The sequence below is a fragment of the Phaenicophaeus curvirostris genome, unplaced genomic scaffold (genome assembly GCF_032191515.1).
Source record: "Phaenicophaeus curvirostris isolate KB17595 unplaced genomic scaffold, BPBGC_Pcur_1.0 scaffold_93, whole genome shotgun sequence".
Classification (NCBI taxonomy): Eukaryota; Metazoa; Chordata; class Aves; order Cuculiformes; family Cuculidae; genus Phaenicophaeus; species Phaenicophaeus curvirostris.
The window spans coordinates 553,364-570,268 of record NW_027206715.1 but is presented as its reverse complement, the minus strand read 5'-3'; the positions used below and the strand labels follow the sequence as shown (position 1 = coordinate 570,268).

Sequence of the window (16,905 nt, the reverse complement as noted above, 5' to 3'; positions counted from 1 at the left end):
GTGGTGGCCAAGGAGATCTATGGGTGGTGGCCGTGGAGATGTAACCATGGTGGCCACAGGGACCCATTGATGGTGGCCACGGGGACCTACCCATGGTGGCCACAGAGATCTACCCATGGTGGCCATGGAGCTCTAACCATGGTGGCCACGGGGACCTAACCATGGTGGCCACGGGGACCTACCCATGGTGGCCACAGAGATCTACCCATGGTGGCCATGGAGCTCTAACCATGGTGGCCACGGGGACCTACCCATGGTGGCCATGGAGATCTAACCATGGTGGCCACAGAGCTCTACCCATGGTGGCCATGGGGACCTACCCATGGTGGCCATGGAGATCTCCCCATGGTGGCCACAGGGACCCATTGATGGTGGCCACGGGGACCTACCCATGGTGGCCACAGAGATCTACCCATGGTGGCCATGGAGACCCATTGATGGTGGCCATGGAGACCTACCCATGGTGGCCACAGGGACCTACCCGTGGTGGCCACAGGGACCTACCCATGGTGGCCATGGGGACCTACCCATGGTGGCCATGGAGACCCATTGATGGTGGCCAAGGAGATCTATGGGTGGTGGCCATGGAGATCTACCCATGGTGGCCACGGGGACCTACCCATGGTGGCCACAGAGATCTACCCATGGTGGCCACCAGGACCTACCCATGGTGGCCACAGAGATCTACCCATGGTGGCCACGGAGATCTACCCATAGTGGCCATGGAGTCCCACTGGTGGTGGCCGCGGGGACCCATTGATGGTGGCCGCGGGGACCCATTTATGGTGGCCACGGGGACCCACTGGTGGCCGCGTGCCCCCAGGGCCAAGTGGCTGACGGAGCCCAACGCGGACGCCGAGGAGCTTTTCCGCATGGTCGGCGAGGTCTTCATCTACTGGTCCAAGTCCCACGTGAGTCCAGGGGCCACCGGGGAGCCAGGGGTGGCTAGTGGAGGGGCTGGTGGCCCAGAGGGACCTGGGAGGAGGTCCCCGAGCTGGAGTCGCGGCCCCACGTCCTCCCTCCCCGCAGAACTTCAAGCGTGAGGAGCAGAACTTCGTGGTGCAGAACGAGATCAACAACATGTCCTTCCTGACGGCCGACAGCAAGAGCAAGATGGCCAAGGTGACCCCAGCGCCACCTCCTCCTGCTCCCTGAGGCCACCTGAGACCCCAAACCCCCCCGAGATCCCAAACCCACCCAACCCCAAACATCTCCACGCCTCCCACCCCTCCTGCTGCCCTCAAACCACCCCCAAACCGCCCTGAGATCCCAAACCCACCCAATCCCAGGGGTCTCCAGCCCTTCCAACCCTCCTGGTGCCCTCAAACCACCCCCAAACCCCCCCGAGATCCCAAATCCACCCAACCTCGGGCATCTCCATCCTTCCCACCTGACCTGGTGCCCTCAAACCCACCTGAGACCCCAAACCCACCCGATCCCCAGTATCTCCAGCTCTCCCACCCCTCCTGGTGCCCTCAAACCATCCCCAAACCCCCCTGAGACCCCAAACCCACCCAACCCCAGCATCTCCAGCCCTCCCACCCCACCCGGTGCCCTCAAACCCCCCCTGAGACCCCAAACCCACCCAACCCCAGCATCTCCAGCCCTCCCACCCCACCCGGTGCCCTCAAACCCCCCCTGAGATCCCAAACCCACCCAACCCCAAACATCTCCAGCCCTCCCACCCCTCCTGGTGCCCTCAAACCACCCCCAAACCCCCCTGAGACCCCAAACCCACCCAACCCCAAACATCTCCAGCCCTCCCACCCCACCTGGTGCCCTCAAACCACCCCCAAACCCCCCTGAGACCCCAAACCCACCCAACCCCAAACATCTCCAGCCCTCCCACCCCTCCTGGTGCCCTCAAACCACCCCCAAACCCCCCCTGAGACCCCAAACCCACACAACCTCAAACATCTCCAGCCCTCCCACCCCACCTGGTGCCCTCAAACCACCCCCAACCCCCCCTGAGATCCCAAACCCACCCAGCCCCAAACATCTCCAGCCCTCCCACCCCACCCGGTGCCCTCAAACCCCCCCTGAGACCCCAAACCCACCCAACCCCAAACATCTCCAGCCCTCCCACCCCTCCTGGTGCCCCCAAACCCCCCTGAAACCCCAAACCCACCCAACCCCAAACATCTCCAGCCCTCCCATCCCACCTGGTGCCCTCAAACCACCCCCAAACCCCCCCTGAGACCCCAAACCCACACAACCTCAAACATCTCCACCCCTCCCACCCTACCTGGTGCCCCCAAACCCCCCTGAGACCCCAAACCCACCCAACCCCAAACATCTCCAGCCCTCCCACCCCTCCTGGTGCCCCCAAACACCCCTGAAACCCCAAGCCCACCCAACCCCAGCATCTCCAGCCCTCCCACCCCTCCTGGTGCCCTCAAACCACCCCCAAACCCCCCCTGAGACCCCAAACCCACACAACCTCAAACATCTCCAGCCCTCCCACCCCTCCTGGTGCCCCCAAACCCCCCTGAGACCCCAAACCCACACAACCTGGGGAGTCTCCATCCTTTCCAACCCTCCTGGTGCCCCCAAACCCCCCTGAGACCCCAAACCCACCCAACCCCAGCATCTCCAGCCCTCCCATCCCACCTGGTGCCCCCAAACCCCCCTGAGATCCCAAACCCACCCAACCCCAAACATCTCCAGCCCTCCCACCCCTCCTGGTGCCCTCAAACCCCCCCTGAGATCCCAAACCCACCCAACCCCAGCATCTCCAGCCCTCCCACCCCTCCTGGTGCCCTCAAACCCCCCCTGAGATCCCAAACCCACCCAACCCCAGCATCTCCAGCCCTCCCACCCCTCCTGGTGCCCTCAAACCCCCCCTGAGATCCCAAACCCACCCAACCCCAGCATCTCCAGCCCTCCCACCCCTCCTGGTGCCCCCTAACTCCTCTTCCCCGTGGGTCTCCGTCCCTCCCTGTCCCCCCTGGGACCCTAACGCTGTCTCTTCTCTCCCGGCTCGGCCGCGGGCGACGTCACCCAGTCTGGAGACGGCCAGGTTAGCAGGGGCCGGCGGGGAGGACCCCGAAACCTCGCTGGGGTTCCGCTCGGTGGGGCCACCAGGGCTGGGACCCCCAGGGACGTCCTGCAGGGCTTCATCTGGGAGCTCTGGGGCTGCTGGAGCTACGTGGAACCAGGGTCCTGGTGTCCCCACCTCCTGGTGTCCCCACCGCCTCTGGGCCACATCCCCATGGCACAGGGGTCTTGGTTCTGCTGCCCCTCATCCTTGTGGCTCTGAGGTCCCACCACGGATGTCCCTGAGATGTTCCTTGTCTTGATGTCCCTCATCCTTGTGGCTCTGAGGTCCCACCAGGGATCTCCTCATCCATAAGGACATCCCTGTGCCATCGGGATGTTGATGTTCCTCATCCCTGTGGCTCTGAGGTCCCACCAGGGATGTCCCTGAGATGTTCCTCGCGTTGAGGTCCCTCATCCCTGTGGCTCTGAGGTCCCACCAGGGACATCCCTGAGATGTTCTTTGTGTTGAGGTCCCTCATCCTTGTGGCTCTGAGGTCCCACCAGGGACATCCCTGAGATGTTCCTCGCGTTGAGGTCCCTCATCCCTGTGGCTCTGAGGTCCCACCAGGGACATCCCTGAGATGTTCTTTGTGTTGAGGTCCCTCATCCTTGTGGCTCTGAGGTCCCACCAGGGATCTCCTCATCCTCACGGACATCCCTGTGCCATCGGGATGTTGATGTTCCTCATCCTTGTGGCTCTGAGGTCCCACCAGGGATGTCCCTGAGATGTTCTTTGTGTTGAGGTCCCTCATCCCTGTGGCTCTGAGGTCCCACCAGGGACATCCCTGAGATGTTCCTCGCGTTGAGGTCCCTCATCCCTGTGGCTCTGAGGTCCCACCAGGGACATCCCTGAGATGTTCCTCGCGTTGAGGTCCCTCATCCCTGTGGCTCTGAGGTCCCACCAGGGACATCCCTGAGATGTTCCTCGCGTTGAGGTCCCTCATCCCTGTGGCTCTGAGGTCCCACCAGGGACATCCCTGAGATGTTCCTCGCGTTGAGGTCCCTCATCCTTGTGGCTCTGAGGTCCCACCAGGGATTTCCTCATTCTTAGGGACATCCCTGTGCCATCGGGATGTTGATGTTCCTCATCCCTGTGGCTCTGAGGTCCCACCAGGGATGTCCCTGAGATGTTCTCATGTTGATGTTCCTCATCCTTGTGGTTCTGAGGTCCCACCAGGGATCTCCTCATCCTCACAGATGTTGATGTTCCTCATCCTTGTGGTTCTGAGGTCCCACCAGGGATCTCCTCATCCTCACAGATGTTGATGTTCCTCATCCTTGTGGCTCTGAGGTCCCACCAGGGATCTCCTCATCCTCACAGATGTTGATGTTCCTCATCCTTGTGGCTCTGAGGTCCCACCAGGGATCTCCTCATCCTCACAGATGTTGATGTTCCTCATCCTTGTGGCTCTGAGGTCCCACCAGGGATCTCCTCATCCTCACGGACGTCCCTGTGCCATTGGGATGTTGATGTTCCTCACCCTAAGGGCTCCGAGGTCCCACCAGGGACGTCCCTGTCCCCCGGGGCGGTGGCCCTGACGCCCTCCTTGCTGTCCCCGCAGGGGGGCGGCTCGGAGCAGGAGAGGACGAAGAAGAAGCGCCGTGGGGACCGTTACTCCGTCCACACCTCGCTCATCGTGGCTACCCTCAAGAAGATGCTGCCCATCGGCCTCAACATGTGCTCCCCCACCGACCAGGAGCTCATCGCCCTGGCCAAGGGCCGCTACGCCCTGGTGGGTTCCGGGGGGCTCGGGGACAACCTCGGGGACAACCTCGGGGCTCGGGGACAACCTCGGGGACGACCTCGGGGCTCGGGGACAAGCCCTGAGGTGTCCCCGGCCTGTCCCCTCCTGCAGAAGGACACGGACGAGGAGGTGCGGGAGTTCCTCAACAACAACCTGCACCTGCAGGGCAAGGTGAGGTGACCTCCCCACCAAGTCCCCATGGTCCTCACCACGTCCCCATGGTCCCCACCACCTCCCCATGAGCCCCATGAGCTCCACCACCTCCCCATGGTCCCCGTGTCTTTATGGTTCCCACTATGTCCTCGTGGTCCCCACCACATCCTGGTGGTCCCCATGGTCCCCACCACGTCCCCATGGTCCCCATCACCTCCCCACGGTCACCATGGTCCCCACCACCTCCCCACGAGCCCCATCACCTCCCCATGAGTCCCACCACCTCCCCGTGGTCCCCATGAGCCTCACCACATCCTTATGGTCCCCATCACCTCCCCATGGTCCCCATGGTCCCCACCACCTCCCCATGGTCCCCATGTCCTCATGGTTCCCACTACGTCCCAGTGGTCCCCACCACATCCTGGTGGTCCCCATGGTCCCCACCACCTTCCCATGAGTTCCACCACCTCCCCATGGTCCCCATCACCTCCCCATGGTCCCCATGGTCCTCACCACATCCTGATGTTCCCTGTGGTCCCCACCACCTCCCCACGGTCCCCATCACCTCCCCATGGTCCCCATGGTCCTCACCACATCCTGATGTTCCCTGTGGTCCCCACCACCTCCCCACGAGCCCCATCACCTCCCCACGGTCCCCTCCACATCCTTATGGTCTCCATGGTCCCCACCACCTCCCCATGGTCCCCATGGTCCCCAGCACCTCCCCATGGACCCATGAGTCCCACCAAGTCACCATGGTCATCACGATATCATCACGGTCTCCGTAAGCTCCACCACCTCCCCGTGGTCCCCATGTCCTCATGGTCCCCATGTCCTCATGGTCCCCACCACATCCTGATGTTCCCCATGGTCCCCGTCACCTCCTCGTGGTCCCCACGTCCTCCCGGAGGTGACCGTGTCTCCGTGTCCGCAGTGCGAGAGCAGCTCGTCCATGCGGTGGCAGTTGGCCCTGTACCGCGAGCTGCCCGGCCGCGCCGAGGACGCCGACAGCCCCGAGAAGATCGTCCGCAGGGTCCAGGAGGTGTCGGCCGTGCTCTACCACCTCGAGCAGGTCGGGAGGAGGCCCTCGAGGTTCTCCCAGGGTTTTTGAGGGGTTTTCCAGGGATTCTTGAGGTTCTCATGGGGTTCTTGAGGTTCCTTGAGGTTCTTCAGGGGTCTGAGGAGGCCTTAGAGGTTCTCCAGGGGTTCTTGAGGTTCTCCAGGGGTTTGGGGGGTCGTGGAGGTTCTCCAGGGGTTCTTGAGGTTCCTTGAGGTTCTTCAGGGGTCTAAGGAGGCCTTAGAGGTTCTCCAGGGGTTCTTGAGATTCTCCAGGGGTTTGGGGGGTCATGGAGGTTCTCCAGGGGTTCTTGAGGTTCTCCAGGGGTTTGGAGGGTCCTGGAGGTTCTCCAGGGGTTCTTGAGATTCTCCAGGGGTTTGGGGGGTCATGGAGGTTCTCCAGGGGTTCTTGAGGTTCTCCAGGGGTCTGTGAGTTTCTCCAGGGGTTTGGGGGGTCGTGGAGGTTCTCCAGGGATTCTTGAGGTTCTCATGGGGTTCTTGAGGTTCCTTGAGGTTCTTCAGGGGTCTGAGGAGGCCTTAGAGGTTCTCCAGGGGTTCTTGAGGTTCTCCAGGGGTTTGGGGGGTCATGGAGGTTCTCCAAGGATTCTTGAGGTTCTCCAGGGGTCTGGGGGATCCTGGGGGGTTTGGGGGGGGTCCGGGGGCTCCTGGGGGGTCTCCCGGGGGTCCCAGTGTCCCCGTCCCCCCCCAGACCGAGCACCCCTACAAGTCCAAGAAGGCCGTTTGGCACAAGCTCCTGTCCAAGCAGCGGCGCCGCGCGGTCGTCGCCTGCTTCCGCATGACCCCCCTCTACAACCTGCCCAGGTCACTGCGGCCCTGGGGGGCCCTGGGGGGCCCTGGGAGGGATTGGGAGGGATTGGGAGGGACTGGGGGGGTTTAGGGGGCACTGGGAGGGACTGGGGAGGGAATGGGAGGGACTGGAGGGGACTGGGAGGGACTGGGAGGGTTTAAGGGGCACTGGGAGGGACTGGGGAGGGATTGGGAGGGACTGGAAGGGTTTAGGGGGCACTGGGGAGGGACTGGGGAGGGACTGGGAAGGCACTGGAGGGAACTGGGAGGGACTGGGGAGGGACTGGGAGGGACTGGAGGGGACTGGGAGGGTTTAGGGGGCACTGGGAGGGACTGGGAGGGACTGGGAGGGTTTAGGGGGCACTGGGAGGGACTGGGGAGGGACTGGGAGGTACTGGAGGGGACTGGGAGGGTTTAGGGGGCACTGGGAGGGACTGGGGAGGGAATGGGAAGGCACTGGAGGGAACTGGGAGGGACTGGGAGGGTGTAGGGGGCACTGGGAGGGACTGGGGAGCGCTGGAGGGGACTGGGAGGGACAGGGGAAGGACTGGGAGGAAGCTGGGGGGCACTGGGAGGCGCTGGGAGGGACTGGGAAGCACTGGGAGGAAACTAGGGGGGACTGGGAGGAAACTGGGGGGGACTGGGAGGCGCTGGGAGGGACTGGGAGGAAACTGGAGGGGACTGGGAGGAAACTGGGGGGAACTGGGAGGCGCTGGGAGGGACTGGGAAGCACTGGGAGGAAACTAGGGGGGACTGGGAGGAAACTGGGGGGGACTGGGGAGCACTGGGAGGGACTGGGGAGCACTGGGAGGAAACTAGGGGGGACTGGGAGGGACTGGGAAGGGACTGGGGAGCACTGGGAGGGACTGGGAGCAACTGAGAGTAACTGGGAACGCCAGAGAGCAACCTCAAACTCTACTGGGAGCAACTGGGAACACCTGGAGGTGACCCAGAATGCTACTGGGAGTAACTGGGAGGGACTGGGAGTAACTGGGAGCAACAGGGAGTGACCTAAAACTCTACTGGGAGCAACTGGAATCACCCAAGGGTGACCGGGAACGGTACTGGGAGTAACTGGGAAGGCCCGAGGGTGACCCAGCTCTATACTGGGAGCAACTGGGAGTAACTGGGAGGTACTGGGCAGGCACCGCGCGTGTAACATGTTCCTGGAGGCCTACAAGCTGTCGTGGCTGGAGCGCGAGGAACATCCCTTCGAGGACCGAATGATCGATGACCTCTCGGTGAGGAAACGTTGGACCTGGAGGTTCCTCAGGGGGTTTGAGGAGCTCCTGGAGGTTCCTCAGGGGTCCTGGGGGGGTTCTGGAGGTTCCTCAGGGGGTTTGAGGAGCTCCTGGAGGTTCCTCAGGGGTCCTGGGGGGGTTCTGGAGGTTCCTCAGGGGGTTTGAGGAGCTCCTGGAGGTTCCTCAGGGGTCCTGGGGGGGTTCTGGAGGTTCCTCAGGGGGTTTGAGGAGCTCCTGGAGGTTCCTCAGGGGTCCTGGGGGGGTTCTGGAGGTTCCTCAGGGGGTTTGAGGAGCTCCTGGAGGTTCCTCAGGGGTCCTGGGGGGGTTCTGGAGGTTCTCCAAGGGGTTTGAGGAGGTCCTGGAGGTTCCTCAGGGGTCCTGGGGGGGTTCTGGAGGTTCCTCAGGGGGTTTGAGGAGCTCCTGGAGGTTCCTCAGGGGTTCTTGAGGTCCTCCACCCCCCCTGTTTGCAGAAAGCGGGTGAGGAGGAGGAGGAGGAGGACGAAGAGCGGGAGAAGAAGCCGGATCCCCTGCACCAGCTCATCCTGCACTTCAGCCGCACGGCACTCACCGAGAGGAGGTTTGGGGGGTGGGGGGGCTCCCCACGGCTCCCACCCACGCTTGGGGGTCACCTGGACCCCCGGGACCCCCTCAGACCCCCCCAGATTGGGGGTAGGGGGGTCCCTCAGAGCCCTCTGACCCATTGTCCCCCCTGCCCCCCCCAGCAAACTGGAGCAGGATCACCTGTACATGGCCTACGCCGGCATCATGGCCAAGGTGGGACCCCAAAACCCCCCCCAGGGACCCCAAAACCCCCCCCAGGGACCCCAAAAACCCCCCCAGGGACCCTTCTTGGGAGGGGGGAGTTGGTGGGGTTGGTTCCTCAGGGTTTGGGGTTGATTCCTCCAGGTTTGATGGGCTCCCCATGGTTTTTTTGGGGCCCCCCAGGGTTTTGGGGGTTCCCTATGGCTTTGGGGGGATCTGTAGGACTTGAGGTGCCCCCAAGACCCCCCCTCTCCTAACCCCCCCCCCCCAGAGCTGCCACATTGAAGAAGGTGAAGAAGAGGAGAAGAAGGAGGAGAAGGAGGAGGAGGAGGAGGAGGAAGCCGAAGACTCTTTCGAGGTGGGGAGAAGGGGGTACCTCGACACACACCCCTCGAACCCCACTTTTTAGTCCTGAACCCCCTTTTTCTTGCTGTGCCCCCCCAAAAACCAGGAGAAGGAGATGGAGAAGCAGAAGCTGCTGCACCAGCAGGCGCGGCTGCACACGCGGGGGGCGGCCGAGATGGTGCTGCAGATGATCAGCGCCTGCAAGGGTGAGGGACCCCCCCCCAAAAAAAGGGGGACCCCCCCAAAGATGAGGGCACCCCCCCTCTCAAAGATAGGAACGCCCCCCGCCCCAATAAGTGGAGACCTCACCCCAAAATTGGGGTCCTGGGGGCACCCGAACCGCCCCAAGGGGGGAGCTGAGAGCCTGGAAGGAGAGGGGACCCCCCCCTTGCTTCGAAAATGGGGGACCCCCCACTGATAGGGACCCCCCCACCCCAAAATTGAGGTGTTCCCCACCCCAACAATGTGAGGACCCTCCAAAAGTGAGGAGCCCCCCACCCCAAAAACTGGGGGGCCCCCCAAAATTGGGACCCCCCCCACCCCAAAAGTGAGATGCCCCCTCCCAAAATAAAGTGGGGATCCCCCCAAATGTGGGGTCCTGAGGGACACCCCCCACCCCAAAGTTGGGGGGCTGGGGGGACCCAGCCCACCCCAGGCTGAGCGGCCGTGAGTGGGACCCCCAAAAATGGGATTTTACCACCCAAAATATGAGGTGTCCCCCCCAAAATATGAGGTGTCCCCCCCAAAATATGAGGCGTCCCCCCAAAAAATGGAGGTTTCCCCCGGAAAATTGGGTTTTCCCCCCAAAATTGGGTTTTCTCCCCAAAAAAATGGGATTTTCCCCCTAAAATGGAGTTTTCTCTCCCCCAAAAATGGGATTTCCCCCCCTTAATGTGGGATTTTCCCCCTTAAAATGGGATTTTTCCCCAAAAAAATGGAATTTTCCCCCTCTTAATGTGGGATTTTCCCCCTTAAATGGGATTTTTCCCAAAGAAAATGGGATTTTCCCCCCTTAATGTGGGATTTTTCCCCCCAAAAAATGGGATTTTCCCCCCTTAATGTGGGAATTTCCCCCTTAAAATGGGATTTTTCCCCAAAAAAATGGAATTTTCCCCCCCTTAATGTGGGATTTCCCCCCCCAAAATGGGATTTTTCCCAAAGAAAATGGGATTTTCCCCCCTTAATGTGGGATTTTTCCCCCCAAAAAATGGGATTTTCCCCCCTTTATGTGGGATTTTTCCCCCAAAAAATGGGATTTTCCCCCCTTTATGTGGGATTTTTCCCCCAAAAAATGGGATTTTCCCCTCTTAATGTGGGATTTTCCCCCTTAAAATGGGATTTTTCCCAAAGAAAATGGGATTTTCCCCCCTTAATGTGGGATTTTTCCCCCTAAAATGGGATTTTTCCCCAAAAAAATGGGATTTTCCCCCCTTAAGGCGGGATTTTCCCCCTAAAATGAGATATTTCCCCCCTTAATGTGGGATTTTCCCCCCTTAATGTGGGATTTTCCCCCTAAAATGGGATTTTTCCCAAAGAAAATGGGATTTTCCCCCCTTAATGTGGGATTTTTCCCCCCAAAATGGGATTTTTCCCCAAAAAAATGGGATTTTTCCCCAAAAACATGGGATTTTCCCCTAAAATGGGGTGTCCCCCCGCCCCAAACCGGGGCCCGCAGGCGAGCGGGGCGAGATGGTCTCCTCCACCCTCAAGCTCGGCATCTCCATCCTCAACGGGGGCAACGCCGACGTCCAGCAGGTGCGTCCGTCTGTCCCCCTCGCGTCCGTCCGTCTGTCCCCCCCCCCCCCGTGTCCCCCCCAAACGTCCGTCCCCACGTCCCCGCGTCCGTCTGTCCCCAGAAAATGCTGGATTACCTCAAGGAGAAGCGCGAGGTCGGCTTCTTCCAGAGCGTCCAGGCCCTCATGCAGACCTGCAGGTGACACCACGCGTTTTGGGGTCCCCCCCATGGGTTTCAGGGTCCCCCCCGCTATGGGTTTTGGGGTCTCATGGGGACATCAGGGTCCCCCACTATGGGCTTTGGGGTCCCCCACTATGGGTTTTGGGGTCTCATGGGGACATCAGGGTCCCATCATCAGCTTCGGGGTCTTCTCATGGGTTTTGGGGTCCCCCACTATGGATTTCGGGGTCTCATGGGGGCATCAGGGTCCCCCACTATGGGCTTTGGGGTCCCCCACTATGGGTTTTGGGGTCTCATGGGGGCATCAGGGTCCCCCACTATGGGTTTTGGGGTCCCCCACTATGGGTTTTGGGGTCTCATGGGGGCATCAGGGTCCCCCACTATGGGCTTTGGGGTCCCCCACTATGGGTTTTGGGGTCTCATGGGGACATCAGGGTCCCCCACTATGGGTTTTGGGGTCCCCCACTATGAGTTTTGGGGTCTCATGGGGACATCAGGGTCCCCCACTATGGGCTTTGGGGTCCCCCACTATGGGTTTTGGGGTCTCATGGGGACATCAGGGTCCCATCATCAGCTTCGGGGTCTTCTCATGGGTTTTGGGGTCCCCCACTATGGATTTCGGGGTCTCATGGGGGCATCAGGGTCCCCCACTATGGGCTTTGGGGTCTCATGGGGACATCAGGGTCCCCCACTATGGGCTTTGGGGTCCCCCACTATGGGTTTTGGGGTCTCATGGGGACATCAGGGTCCCCCACTATGGGTTTTGGGGTCCCCCACTATGGATTTCGGGGTCTCATGGGGGCATCAGGGTCCCCCACTATGGGCTTTGGGGTCCCCCACTATGGGTTTTGGGGTCTCATGGGGACATCAGGGTCCCCCACTATGGGCTTTGGGGTCCCCCACTATGGGTTTTGGGGTCTCATGGGGACATCAGGGTCCCCCACTATGGGTTTTGGGGTCCCCCACTATGAGTTTTGGGGTCTCATGGGGACATCAGGGTCCCATCATGGGCTTCGAGGTCTTCTCGTGAGTTTTGGGGTCCCCCACTATGGGTTTCAGGGTCTCATGGTTGCATCAGGGTCCCTTTATTGGTTTTGGGGTCTTCTCATGGGTTTTGGGGTCCCCCACTATGGGTTTTGGGGCCTCATGGGGACATCAGGGTCCCCCACTATGGGTTTTGGGGTCTCATGGGGACATCAGGGTCCTCTCATGGGCTTTGGGGTCCCCTCATGGGGACATCAGGGCCCCCCACTATGGGTTTTGGGATCTTCTCATGGGCGTTGGAGTCCCCCTCATGGGTTTTGGGGTCCCTCACTTTGGGGTCCCCTCATGGGCTTTGGGGTCCCCTCATGGGGACATCTGGGTCCTCCCCTTGGATATTGGGGTCCCCCACCTTGGGTTTTGGGATCTTCTCATGGGCTTTGGGGTCCCCCTCTTGGATATTGGGGACCTCCTTGATATCGGAGGGTTTGGGGGGGGCGTTGGGGGGGGATTTTGGGGGGGACTCTGGGGAGGTTTAGGGGTTCAGGGTGGGGTTTGGGGGGGCTCTGGGGGTGTTTAGGGGTTCAGGGTAGGGTTTAGGGGTTCAGGGTGGGGTTTGGGGGGGCTCTGGGGGTGTTTAGGGGTTCAGGGTAGGGTTTTTTGGGGGGGCTTCGGGTGCAGGGGGGCTGTGGGAGGGTTGGGGGGCTCTAGAGGGTTTTGGGGGTCCCCGTGTGTTTTGGGGTGCCCCCCCTGACCCCCCTTTCCCCCCCAGCGTGCTGGACCTGAACGCGTTCGAGAGGCAGAACAAGGCTGAGGGACTGGGGATGGTGACCGAGGAGGGGACCAGTGAGTTTGGGGGGGGTCCCCCCTTTTTTTATAGCCCCCCCTCCTATTCCCACGGCCCCCCCTTTCTTCTCCTCCCCCCCCATTGCATTATGACCCCCCCTTTCCCACGGGGAGACCCCAATTCCCACGCCCCCCCCCAGCTTTCATTCATCCCCCTCCCATTTTCCCACGCTCCCCCCCAGCTTTCATTCATCTCCAACCCATTTTCCCACGCCCCCCCCAGCTTTCATTCATCCCCCCCCGATTTTCCCACGCTCCCCCCCAGCTTTCATTCATCCCCCCCCATTTTCCCACGCCCCCCCTGATTTTCCCACGCCCCCCCCCTTTGCAATTAATGCGGCTCCGAGCTCCTAATGACCCCTCTGGTTAATTAATGAACCCCCCCAGCCCCTAATGAACCCCCCAGCCCCTAATGAACCCCCCAGCCCCTAATGACCCCCAATCCCTAATGAACCCTCCCATTAATTAATGACTCCCAACCCTTGATGACTCCCCATCCATTAATGAGCCCCCATCCCTAATTGTTCCCCATTCATTAATTATTCCTAATCCCTAACGAACCCTCCAATCCCTAATTGCCCCCCAATCCCTAATGATCCCACATTCATTAGTTGCCCCCGAATCCCGAATGACCCCCCAATCCCTAATTACCCCCCAATCCCTAATGCCCCCTCATTAATTAATGCCCCCCCCAGCCCCTAATGACCCCCCTCATTAACGCCGTGCCTAATTACCCCGCTCACCTCTCTCCCTTCTCTCCCCCGGCTCCGGGCGACAGTCATCAGCCGCGAGAACGGTAATTAAATTGGGGTGGGGGGGGCACCTATAGGGGCCTCTAGGGGACCTATAGAATCTATAGGGGGACTCTAGGGGCTATAGAGCCTATAGGGGGACCAGAAGGGGCTACAGGGGCCCTATAGGGGCCATAGGAGTCTTTAGGGGGCTATAGGGGTCTAAAGAGTCTATAAGGTCTATAGGGGTTCTATAGGGGTCTATAGGGGGCCTACAGGGTCTGTAAGACCTATAAGGGGGTCTATAGGGGGTCTACAGGGTCTATAAGACCTGTAAGGGGATCTGTAGGCATCTACAGAGTCTATAGGAGCTATATGGGGTCTATAGGATCTGCAAGGGGGTCTATAGGAGTCTATGGAATCTATAGGATCTATGGGGTCTATAGGAGTCTATAAGGTATATAGGGTGTCTCTAGGGACTATAAGGGGTCTATAGGGGGTCTATATGATCTCGGGGGGGGCTCTAGGGGAGCTCCAGGGGCCTGCAGAGTCTATAGGGGGACCTATAGAATCTAGGGGGGGAGGGACTCTAGGCTCTATGGAGCCTCTAGGAGGACCATAGGGTCTATAGGGGACCTATAGGGTCTCCTGGGGGCCTCTATGCGCGCCCCTCCCCCAGCAGCCGCCACCCCCCCCGCCCCGCTTGGCGCCCCCGGTAACTCTGCCACCCCCCCAGTGTCCCCTCTGCCCCCCCCGTGTCACCCCAGTCTGTCCCCAGCGCCCCCCAGTCTGTCCCCAGCGCCCCCCAGTCTGTCCCAGTGCCCCCCAGTGTGTCTCCAGTTCCCCCAGTGTCCCCCAGTGTGTCCCCAGTGCCCCTCAGTGTGTCCCCAGTGCTCCCCGTGTGTCCCTAGTCTGTCCCCAGTTCCCCCCAGTATGTCCCCCGTGTGTCCCAGTGACCCCAGTGTGTTCCCAGTCTGTCCCAGTGCCCCCCAGTGCCCCCCAGTGTGTCCCCAGTGCCCCCCAGTGTGTCCCCAGTGCCCCCCCAGTGTGTCCCCAGTGCCCCCCCAGTGTGTCCCCAGTGCTCCCAGTGTGTTCCCAGTCTGTCCCAGTGCCCCCCAGTGTGTCTCCAGTTCCCCCAGTGCCCCCCAATCTGTCCCCAGTGTGTTCCCAGTCTGTCCCCAGTGCCCCCCAGTCTGTCCCCAGTGTGTCCCAGTGACCCCAGTGTGTTCCCAGTCTGTCCCCAGTGCCCCCCAGTCTGTCCCCAGTGCCCCTCAGTGTGTCCCCAGTGCTCCCCGTGTGTCCCTAGTCTGTCCCAGTGTCCCCCAGTATGTCCCCCGTGTGTCCCAGTGACCCCAGTGTGTTCCCAGTCTGTCCCAGTGCCCCCCAGTGTCCCCCAGCCTGTCCCCAGTGTGTCCCAGTGTCCCCAGTGCCCCCCCAGTGTGTCCCCAGTGCCCCCCCAGTGTGTCCCCAGTGCCCCCCCAGTGTGTCCCAGTGCTCCCAGTGTGTTCCCAGTCTGTCCCAGCGTCCCCCAGCCTGTCCCCAGTGTGTTCCCAGTCTGTCCCCAGTGTGTTCCCAGTCTGTCCCCAGTTCCCCCAGTGTGTCCCCAGTGCTCCCAGTGTGTTCCCAGTCTGTCCCAGTGCCCCCCAGTGTGTCTCCAGTTCCCCCAGTGTCCCCCAGTCTGTCCCCAGTGCCCCTCAGTGTGTCCCCAGTGCTCCCCGTGTGTCCCTAGTCTGTCCCAGTGTCCCCCAGTATGTCCCCCGTGTGTCCCAGTGACCCCAGTGTGTTCCCAGTGTGTCCCCAGTGCCCCCCCAGTGTGTCCCCAGTGCTCCCAGTGTGTTCCCAGTCTGTCCCAGTGTCCCCCAGCGTCCCCCAGCCTGTCCCCAGTGTGTCCCAGTGACCCCAGTGTGTTCCCAGTCTGTCCCCAGTTCCCCCAGTGTCCCTCAGTGCCCCCCCAGTGTGTCCCCAGTGCCCCCCCAGTGTGTCCCCAGTGCTCCCCGTGTGTTCCCAGTCTGTCCCAGTGCCCCCCAGTGTCCCCCAGCCTGTCCCCAGTGTGTCCCAGTGACCCCAGTGTGTTCCCAGTGTGTCCCCAGTGCCCCCCCAGTGTGTCCCCAGTGCTCCCCGTGTGTCCCTAGTCTGTCCCAGTGTCCCCCAGTATGTCCCCCGTGTGTCCCAGTGACCCCAGTGTGTTCCCAGTCTGTCCCAGTGCCCCCCAGTGTCCCCCAGCCTGTCCCCAGTGCCCCCCCAGTGTGTCCCCAGTGCCCCCCCAGTGTGTCCCCAGTGCTCCCAGTGCGTTCCCAGTCTGTCCCAGTGCCCCCGAGTGTGTCCCAGTGTGTCCCCAGTGTGTCCCCAGTGCCTCCCAGTCTGTCCCAGTGCCCCCGAGTGTGTCCCAGTGTGTCCCCAGTGCCCCCCCAGTGTGTCCCCAGTGCCCCCCCAGTGTGTCCCCAGTGCTCCCCGTGTGTCCCTAGTCTGTCCCAGTGTCCCCCAGTATGTCCCCCGTGTGTCCCAGTGACCCCAGTGTGTTCCCAGTCTGTCCCAGTGCCCCCCAGTGTCCCCCAGCCTGTCCCCAGTGTGTCCCAGTGACTCCAGTGCCCCCCCAGTGTGTCCCCAGTGCCCCCCCAGTGTGTCCCCAGTGCCCCCCCAGTGTGTCCCCAGTGCTCCCAGTGCGTTCCCAGTCTGTCCCAGTGCCCCCGAGTGTGTCCCAGTGTGTCCCCAGTGTGTCCCCAGTGCCTCCCAGTCTGTCCCAGTGCCCCCGAGTGTGTCCCAGTGTGTCCCCAGTGCCCCCCCAGTGCTCCCAGTGTGTCCCCAGTGCCTCCCAGTCTGTCCCCAGTGCTCCCAGTGCATTCCCAGTGTGTCCCCAGTGCCCCTGAGTGCCCCCCAGTGTGTCCCCAGTGCCCCCCCAGTGCTCCCGGTGTGTCCCAGTGACCCCAGTGTGTCCCCAGGGGAGAAGGTGATGGCGGACGACGAGTTCACGCAGGATTTATTCCGCCTGCTCCAGCTGCTCTGCGAGGGACACAACAACGGTGGGAGGGGGGACACGGGGACACGAGGGGGACAGGGGGACACGGGGACATTGGGGGGACAGGGGGACATCGGGGGGACACGGGAATTTGGGGAGACTTGGGGGACGTCGAGGACTTTGGGGACACTGAGGGGACATCAGGGCATGGGGACGTTGGGGGGACATTGAGGAATTTGGGGACATCGAGGACATCCCAGACATTGAGGGGACACGGGGGATCTTGGGGGGACATCAGGGACATTGGGGACATTTGGGGGGACACGGG

General features: G+C 61.7%; 1 protein-coding gene across 1 annotated transcript in view; it reads left to right on the top strand.

Annotated features, from left to right (window-relative positions):
• The window catches only part of RYR1 (ryanodine receptor 1), a 129,512-nt gene that overhangs the window by 75,758 nt on the left and 36,849 nt on the right, over positions 1–16,905 (top strand). The window contains 17 exon segments of the mRNA XM_069882232.1: positions 824–911; positions 1,030–1,122; positions 3,005–3,019; positions 4,602–4,772; positions 4,896–4,955; positions 5,872–6,009; positions 6,703–6,815; positions 7,945–8,041; positions 8,512–8,618; positions 8,764–8,815; positions 9,075–9,161; positions 9,255–9,354; positions 10,824–10,903; positions 11,005–11,081; positions 12,817–12,890; positions 13,669–13,686; positions 16,561–16,641. Of these exon segments, the coding sequence (XP_069738333.1) occupies positions 824–911; positions 1,030–1,122; positions 3,005–3,019; positions 4,602–4,772; positions 4,896–4,955; positions 5,872–6,009; positions 6,703–6,815; positions 7,945–8,041; positions 8,512–8,618; positions 8,764–8,815; positions 9,075–9,161; positions 9,255–9,354; positions 10,824–10,903; positions 11,005–11,081; positions 12,817–12,890; positions 13,669–13,686; positions 16,561–16,641 (1,451 nt within the window).